Genomic DNA, 20,366 nt, shown 5'->3' on the forward strand with positions numbered 1-20,366 from the left:
AGACACGGGAAGAATGTGCAAACTCCACACAGACTGCGATCCAAGACGGGAATCAAACCCAGATCCCTGGAGCTGTGAGGCAGCAGCGCTAACCACTGTGCCATCCATCTCAGCCGATTGACAACTGTTGACACTATTTGGTTGCACCATCCTTCCCCACCCTCCCTTCACTCGCGCCCCCAGCTGGGTGGGACTGCTCTCATCCAGTTCCATTCTAACCTGTCTAATTGCAGCCTGGGTATCAGTTACAATGGTGTCTCTTCCTGCTCCTGCACTGTTACCTGTACCCCTCCTCTGCCCAATAGGTAACTCCATGTTTCTGAGTCTGCCAGAATTCTGATCACATTCCGGAATCACATCCTGTCTCTCTCTAACAAAGCTCAAACTCATGTTCATCACCAGATACTGTGACATCCAAACAGAAACGGAAAATGCTGGAAAACCTCAGCGGGTCTGGCAGCGTCTGTGGAGAGAGAAGCTCAGCTAACATTACGAATGGCTACGACTCTTCCAGGGAACTGTTCTAATTAACTGGATCAGCAGAGGTTTCCTCCGGTTAAACCTTGGGAAGGCAGAAGCCATTATTTTCCAAACCCACCACAATCCCTCTCACCAGTAACTGCGGATAAACCAAACCATTTTGGTTAGGCTTTAGAGAGAGTGCAGAGGAGGTTTACCAGGATGCTATGAGGAGAGATTGGGCAAACTGGGCAATCCACCTAACCCGCACGTCTTTGGACTGTGGGAGGAAACCCACGCAGACATGGGGAGAAAGTGCATACTCCATACAGACAGTGACCCGAGGCGGGAATTGGACCTGGGTCCCTGGTGCTGTGATTCAGCAGGGCGAACCACTCTGCCACCGTACCTCAACTCCAAGCTCAGGAATTACCTCCCTAAGGTGCTCTTTAACCCTCCTGCTTGTCTAACTGTCCCCAGTGGTTTGACGTGAGATGTTTTCCCTGTGAAGCCCCAGGGATGTTCCTTGGTGTTAAACTCACTGCCCCGATAGCAGTTGTCTCCCTGTCTGGGGGCAGGGAGAGTGCAGACTGTTGCTGAGCTCACCTCTTTGGGATTCCCCTTGCGCAGAGAAAGCTCAGCCTCATAATGCTCCACAGAATGTCCGTATTCCTTCAGATCAGCAAAGGTGGCAGCCAGGGAGACATGGATAACAGCCAGCTCCCGGTCACACTTCCCCAACGATTCTGCACACTTCAACTGACGGAGGGAGGCAGGAGGGAGAGGCACGGGGAGAGAGGCACGGGGAGAGAGACACGGGGAGAGAGACACGGGGAGAGAGACACGGGGAGAGAGACACGGGGAGAGAGACACGGGGAGAGAGACACGGGAGGGAGAAGAGACGGGGGGGAGAGACGGGGGATGTGGGGGGGAGATGGGGACAGAGAGAGCAGGTCATGGGCAGGGAATGGGAAGGAAGACAGAATGCAGTATGTGGTGGGGGGAGGGGGTATGGAAGGGAGAGAGGCAAAAGAAACAAACATGGTGAGACAGCATTTTGAGGGTGAAGATGCACAGGAGCCCACTACAGAGGGGAACTCCCTCAGCACTGACCCTCTGACAGTGCGGCACTCCCTCAGTACTGACCCTCTGACAGTGCGGCACTCTCTCAGCACTGACCCTCTGACAGTGCGGCACTCCCTCAGCACTGACCCTCTGACAGTGCGGCACTCCCTCAGCACTGACCCTCTGACAGGGCAGCACTCCCTCAGCACTGACCCTCTGACAGTGCGGAACTCCCTCAGCACTGACCCTCTGACAGGGCAGTGTATGCAGGGAGTGTCTATCAGGATTAAAAATTCACAAGTGGACTGAGGTTACAGCTTTACTCACTGACCCACAGGGGGCAGCTATCCCACCAATACAATGTCTTATTAAAATAGGATGTGGGTGTTGCTGGATGAGGCAACATTTATTACTGCCCTTAAACTGAGGGGTATTTAACAATCACCCACATCGCTGTGGCTCTGGTTTCACATATCGGCCAGATTAGGTAAGGAGGGCAGGTTTCCTTCCCTAAAGGGCATTAATGAACCAGATGGGTTTTTCCAACAATCGACAATGGTTTCATTGCCATCAGTAGATTCTTAATTGCATTTTGTATTGAATTCAGCTTTCACCATCTACCGTGGCGAGATTCGAACCTGGGTCCCCAGAGCATCACCCTGGCTCCGTAGATTACTAGCCCAGTGACAATGCCACTGTCCCACTGCCGCCTGCAATACGCTGATGGTGGGATGGAACTTGTTGATGTCATCATATAGTTGTTTCAGTGACTGTTCACCATGAGTCCAAAGGAAGAAAATGTCATCGATGTATCTAGTGTACAGCATTGGTTGCAGGTCCTGTGCGGTGAAGAAGTCTTGTTCAAACCTGTGCATGAAGATGTTGGTATATTGAGGTGCAAATTTGGTCCCCATGGCTGTTCCGTATGTCTGGATGAAGAACTGGTTGTTGAAGGTGAAAACATTGTGGTCCAGGATGAACACGACTCGAGAATCACCTGGCAAGACTGTTCCCTTGCTGTTGGCAAACACTTCAGTGGTCACGGGCATTCGGCCTCTGACCTTCGGGTAAGCATTCTCCAAGGCAGCCTTCACGACACACGACAGCGCAGAGTCGCTGAACAGAGACTGATAGCCAAGTTCCGCACACATGAGGACGGTCTCAACAGGGATCTTGGGTTCATGTCACACTATCTGTAACCCCTATGACTTGCCTGAACTGTCTGGAGACAATATACAACTCTTTAACCAATGCTTAATGCTATTGTCTACACCTTTAAGAATTGAATAGCAGATTAGCTGTAAAGACTCGCATTCCAATCAGTATTCTGTCTACTGTGTGTGCCTTTATATGCCCTGTTTGTGATCAGAACTCTCCGCTCACCTGATGAAGGAACAGCGTTCTGAAAGCTAGTGGCGTTTGCTACCAAATAAACTTGTTGGACTTTAACCTGGTATTGAGAGACTTCTGACCGTGTTTACCCCAGTCCAACGCTGGCATCTCCACATCAATGACTACCACTGACGCTGGAAAGGTTGCCATGGATCGACCCTTCAGCTGGATACAGAGGATGGTGCGTGGTGGATCACACTGTGTGTGGGGAGGCAGGCACAGGCGCCAGTCTGTGCGAGGATGGGCTGATTTTTTTCCCTAAAGAACACGACTGAACTGCTTGCATTTCTACAACATTCTGACAATGGCATAATCACTTTTATTTTCAAGTCACCAAATTCACAAAATGGTGAGATTCAATCTCTCCGTTGTTTGATTTATTGTCAGGTGGATTAACATAGTGAAAAGTATTGTTTCTTGTGCGCTACTCAACAAAGCATACCGTTCATAGAGAAGGAAAGGAGAGGGTGCAAAATGTGGTGTTATTGTCATAGCTAAGGTGTAGAGAAAGATCAATTTAACGCAAGGCAAGTCCATTCAAAAGTCTGACAGCAGCAGGGAAGCTGTTCTTGAGTCGGTTGGTACGTGACCTCAGACTTTTGTATCTTTTTCCTGAAGGAAGGTGGAAGAGAGAATGTCCGGGGTGCGTGGGGTCCTTAATTATATTGGCTGCTTTGCCGAGGTAGCGGGAAGTGTAGACATGGTCATGGTTTGTGTCAGTAAATCAGTAAAGATAGGCAACATTACTGCCTATCCTCCACAATCATCCTCAACACCACAAGGCTGTGTTCTCAGCCCCCTACTATACTCCTTATACACCTATGACTGTGCAGACAAATTCCCCTCCAATTCGATTTTCAAGTTTGCTGATGACACCACCGTAGTGGATAGCGAGGACCCAAAGATCAAAGCCAAAGGCTCTGCAATCTCATCCCTTTTGCCTCCCAAAGAATCCTAGGATAAATCCCATCTGGCCCTTATCCACCCTCAGGTTTTTCAAAATTGCTAATACATCTTCCCTCAGAACATCTACTTCCTCCATCCTATCAGCCTGTATCACACTCTCATCCTCAAAAACATGGCCTCTCTCCTTGGTGAACACTGAAGAAAAATATTCATTCATCGTCTCACCTATCTGTTCTGACTCCATGCACAAGTTCCCACGACTATCCTTGACTGGCCCTAACCTCACCCTGGTCATTCTTTTATTTCTCAGATAAGAGTAAAAAGCCTTGGGGTTTTCCTTTATCCGACCCGCCAAAGACTTCTCATGCCCCCTCCTAGCTCTCCTAAGCCCTTTTTTTTAGCTCATTCCTTGCCAACTTGCAACCCTCAAGCGACCCAACTGAACCTTGTTTTCTCATCCTTACATCCGCTTCCTTTTTCCTCTTGACAAGATATTCAACCTCCTTTCTGAACTGTGGTTCCCTCACTCGGCCATTTCCTCCCTGCCTGACAGGGACATACCTATCAAGGACACGCAGTATTTGAACCTTGAACAAGCTCTACTTTTTATTTGTGCCCTTACCTGACAGTTTCTGTTCCCATCTTATGCTCCCTAATTCTTGCCTAATTGCATCATAATTACCCCTGCCCCAATTATAAACCTTGCCCTGCTGTGTGACCCTATCCCTCTCCATTGCAATAATGAAGGACACCGAATTGTGCTCCCCCACAAACAAATCTAACACTTGGCCCGGTTCATTACCCAGTACCAAGTCTAATGTGGCCCCACCTCTTGTCGGCTTATCCACATATTGTGTCAGGAAACTCTCCTGTACACACTGTACAAAAAGTGTCCCATCCGAACTATTCAACCTATAAAGGGTCCAATCAATATTTGGAAAGTTAAAGTCACCCATGATAACTACCCTGTGATTTCCACACCTATCCATAATCTGCTTTGCCATTTCCTCCTCCACATCTCTATCACTATTTGGGGGCCTATAGAAAACTCCTAATAACGTGACCGATCCTTTCCTATTTCTAACTTCAGCCCAGTTTTCAGCTTTCTTGTATGGGTCAGGGTCACCTGACTTGAACATCTCAGAACTGACCTTCAGCAAGTAGTGGATATCCCTGTTCATCCATGGTTTCCGGTTGGGGAACACGGATTTGCTTCTTTGGTACACAGCCTTCCAAACACTTACTAACGAAGTCAGTTACTGCAGTGGCGTACTCGGTCAGACTGGTCGCAGAGTTTTTAAATACTGACCAGTCCACTGTCTAGTCACAGAAGCACTAGGGGAGGTGACGGAGCGGTGGTATCATCACCAGTCTAGTAATCCGGAAACCCAGTGTTAATGCTCTGGGATCCCGGGTTCAAATCCCACCGTGGCAGATGCTCAAATCTCAATTCAACAAAGCCATGGAATTAGAAGTTTAATGATGACCACGAGATTGTCGATTGTGGTAAAATCCCATCTGTTTCACTGATGTTCCTTTCGGGAAGGAAATCTGCCATCCTTATCCCGTCTGTAAGTAATGTGGTCAACACGGAAATGACCCAGCAGGATACTCGGGGCAATTAGGGATGGACAACAAATGCTGGCCTGTGATCCAGTGAACAAATTTTTAATAATTACCGCATTGGCAAATATCTTTCTTAAATGCACCGTTGTCCCAAGCATTGTCTTTCTAAAAACCCAAACTAATTCTGCACTGACTGATCATAACGATCCAGCAATTGGAGAAACATTCCATTGGGAAGTGTTGAGACGGCCACTGGGGAAGAGCAGAGGCCGAGTGGGGTGAATAGCATTGCTCTGTCAACGGGCTGAATGGCCTCCAGTTGCACTCTCTGCATTCAGTGTTGAGGGGTTTGGGCTGCAGGGTGAGATGCTGTGGGTCTCAGCCTGTATCCCCCCCCTCCGTCGCCGGCTTACCTGCATCGTGTAGTAGTCGATGGCTTTCCGATACGATCCCACCTTGCAGCAGAGATCACCAAGCTGCTCACACAGTCCCAGGGAATCCTGCTGTTGCTCCTTATCGGGCAGATCAGATAAAGCCTCCTCCAGTCGGCACCCTTTCATAGCTGAGGGAGCGGCGGTAAGGAAGACAGGCAGTTAATTGTGAACGACAACAAGCACAGAGCAACTGTCAGCACCCAATGAGAAAGAAAACCACCCTTCCCACTACACTCAGAAGAGGGGACAGCGGGTCAGACAGTGCGGCGCTCCCTCAGCACTGACCCTCTGACAGTGCGGCGCTCCCTCAGCACTGACCCTCTGACAGTGCGGCGCTCCCTCAGCACTGACCCTCTGACAGTGCGGCGCTCCCTCAGCACTGACCCTCTGACAGTGCGGCGCTCCCTCAGCACTGACCCTCTGACAGTGCGGCGCTCCCTCAGCACTGACCCTCTGACAGTGCGGCGCTCCCTCAGCACTGACCCTCTGACAGTGCGGCGCTCCCTCAGCACTGACCCTCTGACAGTGCGGCGCTCCCTCAGCACTGACCCTCTGACAGTGCGGCGCTCCCTCAGCACTGACCCTCTGACAGTGCGGCGCTCCCTCAGCACTGACCCTCTGACAGTGCGGCGCTCCCTCAGCACTGACCCTCTGACAGTGCGGCGCTCCCTCAGCACTGACCCTCTGACAGTGCGGCGCTCCCTCAGCACTGACCCTCTGACAGTGCGGCGCTCCCTCAGCACTGACCCTCTGACAGTGCGGCGCTCCCTCAGCACTGACCCTCTGACAGTGCGGCGCTCCCTCAGCACTGACCCTCTGACAGTGCGGCGCTCCCTCAGCACTGACCCTCTGACAGTGCGGCGCTCCCTCAGCACTGACCCTCTGACAGTGCGGCGCTCCCTCAGCACTGACCCTCTGACAGTGCGGCGCTCCCTCAGCACTGACCCTCTGACAGTGCGGCGCTCCCTCAGCACTGACCCTCTGACAGTGCGGCGCTCCCTCAGCACTGACCCTCTGACAGTGCGGCGCTCCCTCAGCACTGACCCTCTGACAGTGCGGCGCTCCCTCAGCACTGACCCTCTGACAGTGCGGCGCTCCCTCAGCACTGACCCTCTGACAGTGCGGCGCTCCCTCAGCACTGACCCTCTGACAGTGCGGCACTCCCTCAGCACTGACCCTCTGACAGTGTGGCATTCTCTTGTTACTGCAGGGGAACAGCTGTCTAGATTACAAGTTTGAGTCCCTGAAGTGGGACTGTAATCTCCAACATTCTGACCTGTCCGGGATGGTCCTAGGTGGATAGTGATGTAGTTGATTGTGAGACCAGGGTCCTGATGGTATGAGGCACAAATGGGCCACGATGGACTGGGATAGATTACTGAGAGGAAGGACAGCGGACAGACAATGGCAGGCATTTAAAGGACGAACAGGTGAACTCCAGAAGTTGTTTATTCCTGTTTGGCGCAAGAGCGGTAAGGGAATTGTGGCCAAACCAAGGCTCACAAGGGAAATTAGAGAGAGTATCAGACTCAAGGAAGAAGCATACAAATTAGCAAGAAAAAGCAATAGGCCTGAGGATTGGGAGCAGTTTAAAGTTCAGCAAAGAAGAAGCAAGGATAGATTAAGAAGGAAAAAGAGTATTGAAATAAGCTCATGGGGAACATGAAAACTGACTAAACGTTTCTATAGGTGTGTAAAGAGAAAAAGATTGACAAAAATGAATGTAGGCCCATTACAGTCAGAAACGGGAGAATTCATAATGGGGAATAAAGAAATGGTTGGGAATCAAATTCCTACTTTTCCTCAGTCTTCACAAAGGAAGACATGAATAATGTACCAGAAGTGCTCAGAGAAACATCTCAGCATTAGTAGAGAAATGGTTTTGGGGAAATTGATGGGATTGAAGGTGTATAAATCTCCAGGTCCTGATCATCTTCATCCCAGAGTACTTAAGGAAATGGCCCAAGAAATAATAGATCATCTTTCTAAAATTCGTTGGACAGGTTCCTATAGATTGGAGGGTAGCTAATGTAAGCCCGTATCCAAAACTATTCAAAAAGGGAGGTAGAGAGAAAACAGGGAACCACAGACCAGTGAGCCTAACGTCAGTACAGGGGAAATTGCTAGAATCCATTCTCAAGGATTTCATAACTCAGCATTTGGAAGGCAGTGGGATAATCAGACAAAATCAGCATGGATTTACAAAAGGGAAATCATACTTGATGAATCTATTGGAATTTTTTGAGGATGTAACTATTAGAGTTGATCGAAGAGAACCAGCGGATGTGGTTTATTTAGACTTTCAGAAGCTTTCGACAAGGTCTCATATAACAGACTACTATGTAAGAACATAATAAGAACATAAGAAATAGGAGCAGGAGTAGGCCATCTAACCCTTCGAGCCTGCCCCGCCATTCAATAAGATCATGGCTGATCTGAAGTGGATCAGTTCCACTTTCCCGCTTTCTCCCCATAACCCTTAATTCCCTTGCCTACCAAAAACCTATCTACCCGTGACTTAATTATATTCAACGAGGCAGCCTCCACCACTTCAACGGGCAAAGAATTCCAAAGATTCACCACCCTTTGAGTGAAGAAGTTCCTCCTCAACACCAATCTAAACTGCACCCCCCCCCTTATCTTGAGGCTGTGCCCTCTAGTCCTGCTATCCCTTCTAAGTGGGAAAATCTACCTTTACCCTATCCAACCCCTTCATTATCTTATACGCCTCTATAAGATCCCCCCATCATCCTTCTAAACTCCAACTAGTACAGACCCAGTCTATTTAGTCTCTCTTCATAGTCCAATCCCCTCATCTCCGGTATCAGCCTAGTGAACCTCCTCTGCACTCCCTCCAAGGCTGATATATCCTTGCGCAAGTGCGGCGATCAAAACTGCACACAGTACTCCAGCTGCGGCCTCACTAGTACCCCGTACAGTTGCAGCAAGACTTCCCTACTTTTATATTCACATTATATATTAATGATTTGGAAGAGGGAACTGAATGTATTATCTCCAAATCTGCAGATGATACAAAGTTGGGTGGGAGGGTGAGCTGTGAGGAGGATGCAGGGATGTTTCAGTGTGATTTGGACAGGCTGAGTGTGTGGGTATCTGCATGGCAGACGCAGTATAATGTGGATAAAAGTGAGCTTATCCACTTTGGGAGCAATAATAGGAAGACAGATTATTACTTGAATGGGTGTAATTGAGAGAGGGAGATACTCAGCAAGACCTTGGTGTCCTCGTGCATTAGTCACTGAAAGTAAGCGCGCAGGTCTTATAGCCAGAGGATTTGAGTATAGGGATAGGGATGTTTTGCTGCAATTATACAGGGTGTTGGTGAGGCCACACCTGGAGTATTGGGTACAGTTTTGGTCTCCTTATCTGAGGAAGGGTGCCCTTGCTATAGAGGGAGCACAGTGAAGGTTTACCAGGCTGATTCCTGGGATGGCAGGTCCGTCATATGAGGAGAGACTAAGATAATAAACCTCACACACTCTATAACTGACAGCAGGAGACACTGGGAGCACACAGCTGGTCAGGCAGCCCCTATGCAAAGTGAAATGTGGGGTTCCTGGTCTCACACCTTACAGCATTGTTCAGTGAGGCTGAGTGACTAGCTGTCCTTCCCGATTTCCCACTCCCTGTCTGGCTGTTACAGAGTGGAGGAGATGCTCACCATTCTTGAGGTTTTTCCTGACTGTGTCACGCTCTAACTGTTGCTGCGAGCCCAGTATAAACGCCTTCTTCAGTGAGCGCTTAGCAGCCACGAAATCTCCCAGCTGCAGCAGGACCTGTGAGGGGCACAAAGATGCCAGAGTGCTGTATCAAGTCATAAACATTCATAAGAACATAAGAAATAGGAGCAGGAGTCGGCCATCTAGCCCTTCGAGCCTGCCCCGCCATTCAATAAGATCATGGCTGATCTGAAGTGGATCAGTTCCACTTACCCGCTCTCTCCCCATAACTCTTAATTCCCCTGTCGATCAGAAATCTATCAACCCGCGTCTTAAAAATATTTAGCGAGGCAGCCTCCACCACTTCAACGGGCAGAGAATTCCAGAGATTCACCACCCTTTGAGTGAAGAAGTTCCTCCTCAACTCTGGTTCCTCTTCACCCTTCAATTCAGGTGCTGAATTGGTTCCTCCTCACTCTTGTATTGCCATTTATTGCTACTTAGTTTGTTTTTACTCTGGGATGCTTATGATCCTGCATTGTTAGGAGGAAGAATGTTGGCAGGTCAGGTGACAGGAGCACTTTCATTTTCAGTACTGAGCTGCAGGTTAGTTTTAGAAGGGACAGCAAGCTGGAAAGAAGTGTCTCTCTCTCACTCTCTCTCCTACGTAATATAGAAATTCTGAAAACAAAGCTTTGCTTTCTGAAGGGGAGAATCTGCTATTGGTGGCTTGACCAGAGTCTACTTGGGGTTCTGGGAAGCAATTCTGACTCCAAACTGTTCTGGGTTTGTCAAGGGGGACTGCTAGAACACACAAAACTGAGAGTTTGCAACTCAATTCCAGTATCACATGAGCTGTAGTCTTTGCAATACTGAACTTGTTTAAAGGAATTTGTCAATGGAAGGTTTAGGTTTGATTGGAATACCTTAGATATATTTGTTAAGGGTTATACATTGTGGTTGCTTTGTTTCTTGTTTATAATTGATAAACATTCTTGCTAATTTCCTTACTGTACATGTTAACTATATCCTTAATAAACTTTGTTTGATAAAAGCTCCCTACTGGATCATTTGAATCATACATGAGGTGAACCACCTCATGCTGACTCTAGCCAAATTCAAAATACACGACCCAGGTGGGCTCCATAAAACAATTTGGAGTTTCTGATCTGAACCATAACACACTTAAAATCTTCTAACAAGGAGACCATTCAGCCCCTCCAGCCTATCCCACCTGAAATCTGATCATGGCTGACCAGTATTGTGATCCCACTGACCTGTGTCGTTTCCATAATCAGCAATCCCTTTACCCAACAAAACACTCTCATTCTCCGCCTCAGAGGGGGGGGGGGCGTGGGAGAGAGAGAGGCAGTGCGAGGGAGGGAGGGAGACAGAGAGAGAGTGCAAGGGGGAGAGAGAGAAAGAGAGAGTGCGATGGGGAGAGAGAGAGAGTGCAAGGGGGAGAGAGCGAGAGAGAGAGTGCGAGGGGGAGAGAGAGAGAGAGAGAGTGAGGGGGAGTTGTCCACCACAGAGTTATAGAGGTTTACAGCATGGAAACAGGCCCCTCAGCCCAAATTGTCCATGCCACCCTTTTTTTTAAGAAACCCCTAATCTAATCCCTCTTGCCTGCATTTGGCCCATATCCCTCTATACTCATCGTACCCATGTAACTGTCCAAAAGCTTTTTAAAAGATAAAATTGTACCTGCCTCTACTACACCCTCTGGCAGCTTGTTCCAGACACTCATCACCCTCTGTGTGACAAAATTGCCCCTCTGGACCCTTCTGTATCTCTCTCTCTCTCAACTTAAACCTATGCCCTCTAGTTTTAGACTCCCCTACCTTTGGGAAAAGATATTGACTATCTCGCTGATCTGTGCCCCTCATTATTTTATAGACCTCTATAAGATCACCCCTCATCCTCCTACGCTCCAGAGAAAAAAGTCCCAGTCTATCCAGCCTCTCCTTATAACTCAAACCATCAAGTCCCAGTAGCATCCTAGTAAATCTTTTCTGCACTCTTTCTAGTTTAATAATATCCTTTCTATAATAGGATGACCAGAACTGTACACAGTATTCCAAATGTGGCCTTACCAATGTCCTGTACAACTTCCCCCTTCCCACATCATTCAGCAACCAGCTCAATGCAGCAACATAGCAGCTCACTCGTTTCACTCTGCTATCCCTCACTCTCTCCATCACTCACCTGTCGAATGTTGTCTAGGTATTTGCGTGCACACTCCCTCTCCATCACTCTCCTCCCCCCCCGCACTCTCTCCTCCACTCTCCTTATCACTCTCCCCCCGCAGTCTCTCTGTCACTCTCCCCCCCGCACTCTCCGTCACTCTCTCACCAGCACTCTCCTCCCCTGCACTCTCTCTGTCACTCCCCTCCCCCCACCGCACTCTCTCCGTCACTTTCCTCCCTCGCACTCTCTCCGCCACTCTACCCCCCGGACTCTCCGTCACTCTCCTCCCGCACTCTCTCCATCACTCTCCTCCCCCCCTCCGCACTCTCTCCGTCACTCTCCTCCCTCACACTCTCCCCGTCACACACTCCTCCCTCACACTGTCTCCGTCACTCTCCTTCCTCACACTCTCCCCGTCACTCTCCACCTACCCCCCCGTCACTCACCTGCCCAATGCTGCTGAAACACTCGCTTTCCAGGAACTTCTCCTTCATTTTCTTGGCACATTCCTTGGCAGCTTCGAGGCAGCGGACAGCCTTGGAGTGCTCACCATTGCGCCAGTGGATGCTGCCCAGGTTGAAATTGGCTCGGTACAGATCCTCATACAGATGATTCTGCCTGTCAGAGAGTACAATATATCTGGAATGATGCTCGTTCTGAGAGGCACACTGGACAGATCACTATCACTCACTCAGCTTCACCAGGAGACTTACAGCTGGCTGAGTATATGACGATAGGAAAGATGGTGAGTGTAAGAATATCCAGAGGAGTCACTCAAATGTTGTCATATTGAATAGAACATGAGGTTGTGTTACAATCACAGAACCTGGCCTCACTAAATACCACACACGGCAAAACTGGGAGCAAACGTTCAAAAGGCCCGCGCCATTCAGCCCATTGAGTCCATTCTGTATTTATGTATTCTTTACCAAAACCTCCTCCCACCCACGCCATCTCAACCCTTCAATGTATTGACACTACTCACCTTCAACGCTCCCCGTGCAAGTGGGTCCCACATGCCCCCCCAACCACCGCGCGAGCAGGTCCCACATTCTCCTCCCCCCAGACTCCTCGCGTGAGGTCCCGCATTCTCACCCCATTCCTCACACGAGCGGGGCCTGCATTCTCCCCCGCTCCCCGCGCAAACGGGGCCCACATTCTCCCCAGTTCCTCTGGGAGCGAGTTCCACACTCTCCCCACTCTCTGAGTAAAGAGGTTTCTCCTGGATTCCCCACTGGATTCATTAGTTATTTATTATTGTCACATGTATTAGTATACAGTGAAAAGTGTTGTTTCTTTAGCGCTAAAAGTTTATTATACATAGGGCAGGAAAGGAGAGAGTGCGGAATGTAGTGTTACAGTCATAGCTACGGTGTAGGGAAAGATCAACTTAATGCAAGGTAGGTCTGTTCAAAAGTCTGACAGCAACAGGGAAGAAGCTGTCCTTGAGTTGGTACATGGTGCTGTTCTCTCTTGGATGTCTTGACGAAGGATCCACACTCAGGATTTCAAACTCTCCTCTCAGTGTTCCTCTGCCCTGGATTATCATGTACATTCGAGCTTCCATGCCACCTCTCAGGTACCAGCCACGCCAAACAAACACCACTGTTTCACAAGCTGCATTGAGGTGTCACTACCTGTGGGTTCCTTCAGATATCTGGCTTCTCATTCACTGACATCTCCACTCTGTTATTTTAATTCGGAGCCCTTTCTCTGCCCTTTGTTTTAACTTCAATGATTAGAGTCTTGTTAGATTCCACTTCTTTGTCCCATTTACTTCAGCCTTCCTAAGGCATTCTTCTTTTTTATTCCATGGTTTCTGGAAATTTTAGTTTCTGGGAGGAAGTTTCTGTCCCTCTGCATTGCCCCAGTTCCAGCAGTTTTGTGAAAGGTTTCTTGCTTCTGGGTTACTATGTTCCAAGCGTCTCTGCTTTTCACTGGTTGCTAAGTAGCAGTTTAGTTCTTTTTTAACCCTGTATTTGTTTTAAGGGTCATAAAAACTGATTACAGTGCAGGTAAAGTTTAAAGTGAAACTCAAACCTATAGGCTTGCAGGCACCTGTGTTTAACATGAGCCTAAACTGATCTTTTAATCCTTTTTTTGTACGCAAATATTGAAATATTAATGAAGCTTACTTAAAGTTCTACCTTATTTCTAATACCCACAAATAACTTCAGCTAGTCTATTGGGCTGCGTGAGTACACTCAGTACACTGGGGTGGGGACGGGGACAGGCAGCATTGCAGTTCATGGGGGTGGGGGTTCTGCTCGTCAGCACTGCATTCCACATAGAGAGGGGGGCTTGGTCAGCACTGCAATCAGTTGCAGGGGTGGGTGGTGCGCGTTTGTGGTCGGCTACGTGCTCCATAGTCTGTACTTACTCAGCAATGAAGACACTCTTGCGAATGTAGTGGTTGCATTTGGCTGGGTCCTTCAGGCTGTCATACAGGAAGCCCAGGTTGAGGTAGAGTCTGGCTCGCATCTCACTCAACTCATGGCGGGAAACCTTACCTGGGAGATAGAACAGACAACAACTGAATGAATCCAGAGACTATCGCTGAAATGGAGACAGAGTGGGCCCAATTAGATAACTATTTCAAAGAGCCAGTGCAGGTATAGCAGGCTGAATGGTCTCAGCCCGAATGGTGTTATTCTATCAAGCATGCCCCTTCCCCACCGTGCTGGAATCAGCTACACAGACCGAGACAATGGCAGTTTGCTGTTCGCGACTGTCCTGATACTCCTCCCACCTGGGGAGGGCAAGAGGCCACATCAGCAAAACCCTGGCACCTGACCACTGTCAGTAACTCAGACTGCAGAGCACTGAGGGAGCGCCGCACCCTCAGAGGGTCAGGGCCGAGGGAGCGCCGCACCCTCAGAGGGTCAGGGCCGAGGGAGCGCCGCACTGTCAGAGGGTCAGTGCTGAGGGAGTGCCGCACTGTCAGAGGGTCAGTGCTGAGGGAGTGCCGCACTGTCAGAGGGTCAGTACTGAGGGAGTGCCGCACTGTCAGAGGGTCAGTACTGAGGGAGTGCCGCACTGTCAGAGGGTCAGTGCTGAGGGAGTGCCGCACTGTCAGAGGGTCAGTACTGAGGGAGTGCCGCACTGTCAGAGGGTCAGTGCTGAGGGAGTGCCGCACTGTCAGAGGGTCAGTGCTGAGGGAGTGCCGCACTGTCAGAGGGTCAGTGCTGAGGGAGCGCCGCACTGTCAGAGGGTCAGTGCTGAGGGGTGAATGGTGTTATCGAAGTGGAAGGCTATCTTCCCTGACGTGTGTGTGAGAGAGAGTGAGCAGCAAGGGAATTTCCGACCCCCACCCCGCTCCTACCTTCCAGCCTCTCGTCCACGATGCTCAGGCTTTTCCTGAACGCATTCTCTGCCTCCTTCAATGACTCACACGATTGGTCTGTTTCATAGATGTACAGGTACGTTCGACCAATGGTAGCCAAGGCTCGCTGCTGCTCAATGTCATTGTCGACTGAACGGGCCAGTTCCAGGTGCCTGCGTTGGTGCTGCAGACGGAAGACAGACCCAGTGTCACCAACACAGCCTCTCCACCAACACAATATATCCAGCACAGGCGCACAATCAACCAGCCCCATTTACAGGAGACACACATCCACCCTCGTAAACACTGACAGCTTCTTTTTGGCAATCTTCAGGCTTTTAATTATTAATTTTATTGTATTGCCCGATTGTTCCAAAAATGATCAATTGCACAAATGAAAAACGCGATGAATCAGGTGGTCTGCCCCTCTGAGCCAATTAAACACTAGTCTGAAATTGCAAATCCTTCCAGAGTCCTCCAACCAGTGGCCCGGCACCTGGGACACTCCATCCCCCAGTCTGTCTCTCCTGTTTTCTCTCTCTCCACCCCTAGCCACTTCTTTCAATATTTTATCTTTAAATATATTTCTATAAAGACACTAGGGGTGGTATGATGGCACAGTGGTTAGCACTGCTGCCTCACAGCTCCAGAGACCCAGGTTCGATTCCCGGCTTGGGTCACTGTCTGTGTGGAGTTTGCATGTTCTCCCCGTGTCTGCGTGGGTTTCCTCCAGATGTTCTGGTTTCATCTCAAAGTCCAAAGATGTGCGGGTTAGGTGGATTGGCCGTACAAAATTGCCCCTTAGTGTCAGGGGGACTAGCTAGGGTAAATGCTTGGGGTTATGGGAGTAGGGCCTGGGTGGGATTGTGGTCAGTGCAGACTCGATGGGCTGAATGGCCCTCTCCAGCTCTGCAGGGATTCTATGACAGTGAGAGTCCTGTTGTGAGCCGGTCGGTGAGGTTTTGAGGGAGCCCTGGATGGAGGGGATTGGTCAAGTGTTATCACCACGCTGGCAGCATTGAGTTATTTACCATCCCCAGAAACTGTGCTGACTGCATGCTGTCCCCTGCAGCTGCGAACAACTGCGCATGTGCGGCACTGACAGCAAACACAGAGAGAGAGAGAGAGAGAGAGAGAGGGGTGCTGGAGGGGGGAAGAGGGGGACAAAGAGAGCGAGGGTAGGCGGAGGGAAGGAGAGGAAATGTAAGCAAGAGGGGCTTGTCTAGATCTCTCTCCCTTTCAATTTGCTGAGTGTGAACCCTGCATCTTTGAGTGAGATTTTTTATCAACTGTCCCGAGAATGTTTCTGTTATGAGTTCACTTGTTTAATATTCACTCCTGTGAAACTCCTTGGCATGTTGTTGTCAAAATACCAGTAATGGCGGTGGCACAGTGGGGTTAGCACTGCTGCCTCTTAGCGCCAGGGACCCCGGTTCGATTCCCGGCTCGGGTCACTGTCAGCGTGGAGTCTGCACATTCTCCCCGTGTCTGCGTGGGTTTCCTCCGGTTTCCTCCCACAGTCTGAAAGGTTAGGTGCATCGGCCGTGCTAAATTCTCCCCCAGCGTACCTAAACAGGTACCGGAGTGTGGCGACTAGGGGATTTTCACAGTAACTTCATTGCAGTGTTAATGTAAGCCTTGTGACTAATGAACAAACTTTAACTTTAAACAGTGCTTGTTATTGAGTGGGAGTGTGGAGGGGGCTGCGATACAGCAGTTCTGGGACGCAGAACAGTGGGGGAGGCTGCTCCGTGGCACTGGGACTGCAGGGCTCAGCAAGGTGATGTGAGCTGGGTTTGAACAATCCACTCCCCAGGGCAGTAACAGCAATGCTAGCTCACCAACTCCGGGCAGAATTCCCCTGATTGGCCACACTGTCTCCTCACCTTCAGAGCACCCGTGTAATTCCCAATCTCTGCCAGGCATTCACCAATCTTCCGGTTAGCAACCGCACAGCCAATCACATCACTGACCGCCTCCGACAACTGCAACTCCAGCCTGTGCTGCTTGATCGCCTCGTGAAACTCACCTAGAGACAGTGAGGGGGGAAAGAGAGGCAACAGGGGGGAGAGAGTGAGACAGGCAGTGGGGAAGGGAGAGAGAGAGGCAGCAGGGGAGAGAGTGAGAGAGAGAGGCAGCGGGGAGGGGAGAGAGAGAGGCAGCAGGGGAGAGAGTGAGGGGAGAAAGAGAGGCAACAGGGGAGAGAGAGAGTGAGGGGGGAAAGAGAGGCAACAGGGGAGGGGAGAGAGAGAGGCAGCAGGGGAGAGACAGAGAGAGAGAGTGAGGGGGGAAAAGAGAGAGTCAACAAGGGAGAGAGAGAGTGAGGGGGGAAAGAGAGAGGGGCAGCAGGGGAGAGAGAGAGAGAGTGGGGGGGGAAGACAGAGGGGCAGCGGGGGGGGGGAAGAGAGTGAGGGGGGAAAGAGAGGGGCAACAGGGGAGAGAGAGAGTGGGGGGGGGAAGACAGAGGCAACGGGGGGAGAGAGAGAGAGGGAGGGGGGAAAGAGAGAGGGGCAGCAGGGGAGGGAAAGAGGAGCAGGAGGGAGAGAGTGATGGAGCAAAAAGAGGGGGGAAAGGGAGAAAGAGAGAAAAAGAGAGAGAGAGTGTGAGTAATGGGGGGAAGAAAGAGGCAGCGGGGAGGGGAGAGAGAGAGAGGGAGAGAGGGGGAGGGAGAGAGGGGGAGGGAGAGAGGGGGAGGGAGAGAGGGGGAGGGAGAGAGGGGGAGGGAGGAGAGGGGGGGAGTGGGGGGAGAGAGAGAGAGAAAAAGAGAGTGATGAGGGGAAAGAGAGAGGCAGCAGGGGAGGGGAGGGGAGAGAGAGAACAAACAGTAATACACTGAGACACTGAATCCACCCCTACGCTGGGAGTGAGTGGGGCAGCAGTTGCCTAGTAGTATAACTGGGTTAGAAATCCAGAGACCCAGGGTAATGCTCTGGGGACCTGGGTTCAAATCCCAGCACGTCAGAGAGTGAAACAATGCCGATGATCATGAAACTATTTTCGAAAAAACCCATCTGGGTCACTAACGTCCTTCTAGGGAAGGAAATCTGCCAACCTTACCCGGTCTGGCCTACACGTGAGTCTAGAGCCACAGCAATGTGGCTGACTCTTAAATACTCTCCGAAAGCGAGACAATCCAGGGGTAATTAGGGATGGACAAACTTGCCAGTGATACACCGATACTCTAAAATCTGACATACCATGTTTAGCCAGGACCTCTCCCAGCTGGTTACAGAGACTCGCCTCCTGTCTCAGGTCGTGGCTTTTCTGAGCTTTTAACTTGGCTTTCTCAAGATCTGCAGAGGAAAGAAAAATTAAACATCAATTCCTGAAACAAGATTAAAATTGGGGTTCAATTCTGCTGACTGACGTTTAGAAACGACCACCAGCGCGTTCTCTCTCTCTCCCACACGTATTCTCCCAGCATCTAAACACACTGACCCAATTCCTGGACACCCCTACTGGCCGAGCTCACCATGCAGCCCCGCTACACTCTGTGTGTCAATCACAGAAAAGGCCATCGCTGATCACTGCTGTCTTACATCATCACTGTGAGGTCACATCCCAACCGACTCAAGAACGGCTTCTTCCCTGCTGCTGTCAGACTTTTGAATGGACCTACCTCGCATTAAGTTGATCTTTCTCTGCACCCTAGCTATGACTGTAAGATTACATTCTGCACTCTCTCCTTTCCTTCTCTATGAACGGTATGTTTAGTCTGTAGAGCGCGCAAGAAACAATACTTTTCACCGTATGCTAATATGTGACTGTAATAAATCAAATCAAATCAAAATCCTGCAGCCCAAATCCGTGTGTCTGCAGCCTGGGATTGTATCTCAGACAGTCTTATGTAGAGCCATAATGCTCTCCTAATTCTTTCCCGATCAAATCCTCAGCCTTGGTGAAAGTTTTCCTGCCATCGGGCAAGGCACAGAGCGAATGGTGCTTCCTTCAAGAGCAGGGAGAGCATCTGCTAACACTGAAGGCAGTTCAGGTTCCCACCCTACACTGACTATATTCCAGAGTGTGATGTTGAGGGGGGGGTGTGATAAAAAGTGACACAGAGATGCCATGTGAGGGCTAGAACAGAACACAGCAAAACAGGTTTATTGTAAAGATGGTTACTGTACAGGGTGAGGTTTTAGACTGCCTACAAGCCTCCGGAAAGGCCAATAATTCTTCTCATAAAATGGACAGTATAACCATCCCAGATAGAAAATATCACTCCCTCTTTACCTCAAGGCCACAACAACAAATTACCAAGGTTCATAGCATCAAAAACACTCTAAACATCAGGCTATGCATCATGACTCTATATAATACAATCAATGAGAAAAGTGATGTGCAGGACACCAATTCCTCACGTGCTGTTGCAGAATTGGACTGGGTCCAACTTTGGATATATTCTCCAGAATTACTGTGGAGGGCTCTCAATATCATTCCCAATGGGGGCAGCAGCTGCAATAGGATCAGTTATTTCAGACTCAGGTGATTGTCTGTAGTGACAGGCCCAACATCAAGAGCTGGAGACAGGGGCTCACCTCGAGGTGATTCTAACAACCCAGTGCTTGAACCAGCAACTGATCAGCCTGGTGTCTCCAAACCAGTTCACTCTCACTTTGAACCGGATACAAAATGGGATCATTTCTCACAGAGACAGGTATCCACTTTTCTCTCAGTCTAGCTCCACGCCAACACTTGTTCTCCTTGCTGGAGCAAGTAATGTTCGGTACTCTGTTTCCTGGAAATTTGGGATTATTGGTTTTATTCTATCGCTGGTGTTTCTCGGGGAATGAAAGGATTAAAATGTCATTCTCAGCTTTCTCTGCAATGTGGGGGAATTCTGTGTCACGTGTAGTATTTCTGTAGGATGTCAGAAAGTGATTAATACATTGGGTTAATGATCCTCAGCCTTGAGATGCTTTCACTGAGTGTTTTAAGAATTGAACAAGTCTTTCGGCTGGCCCATTAGGAGCTGGATGATAGGACCGTGATTTTGATATGTTGGATATCACTCTGAGATCATCTTCAAACTCGTGAAATAAACGGTGAACCTTTGTTACTTTGTTCCAGCTTACCAAACCGTGCAAAGATCTCACCCAGTTTCTCAATGCTTTGCTCAGTGGTGGTGGATTTCATCACAACTTCTGGCCACTCAGAGCGCGCATCAATTATGACCAAGAACATGTGACCCTCAAATGGACAAGCAAAATCAGTCTGTAAGCGTTGCCATGGCACCTCAGGTCATTCCCATGTGGTAAGTTCCTCACACGAGCACATGACTGACACTGAGCTGCTTTTTCCTCCATGGGCGTCAATATCTGGCCATCAAAAGTAAAATCAAGGAAGATTTTTCCA

The 20,366-nt window shown here is 49.6% G+C and overlaps 1 protein-coding gene across 1 annotated transcript in view; it reads right to left on the reverse strand.

The window, feature by feature from the left end:
* The window catches only part of tonsl (tonsoku-like, DNA repair protein), a 56,141-nt gene extending 35,994 nt beyond the window's left edge, over nt 1–20,147 (reverse strand). Inside the window, 9 exon segments of the mRNA XM_080214906.1 lie at nt 1,066–1,218; nt 5,802–5,950; nt 9,505–9,619; nt 12,136–12,307; nt 14,070–14,199; nt 15,012–15,195; nt 16,898–17,040; nt 18,209–18,304; nt 20,087–20,147. Of these exon segments, the coding sequence (XP_080071032.1) occupies nt 1,066–1,218; nt 5,802–5,950; nt 9,505–9,619; nt 12,136–12,307; nt 14,070–14,199; nt 15,012–15,195; nt 16,898–17,040; nt 18,209–18,304; nt 20,087–20,147 (1,203 nt within the window).
* Nucleotides 20,148–20,366: the final 219 nt, after the last annotated feature.

Source organism: Carcharhinus amblyrhynchos, chromosome 2, assembly GCF_965287045.1.
Source record: "Carcharhinus amblyrhynchos chromosome 2, sCarAmb.v2.hapA, whole genome shotgun sequence".
In the NCBI taxonomy this organism is placed as follows: Eukaryota; Metazoa; Chordata; class Chondrichthyes; order Carcharhiniformes; family Carcharhinidae; genus Carcharhinus; species Carcharhinus amblyrhynchos.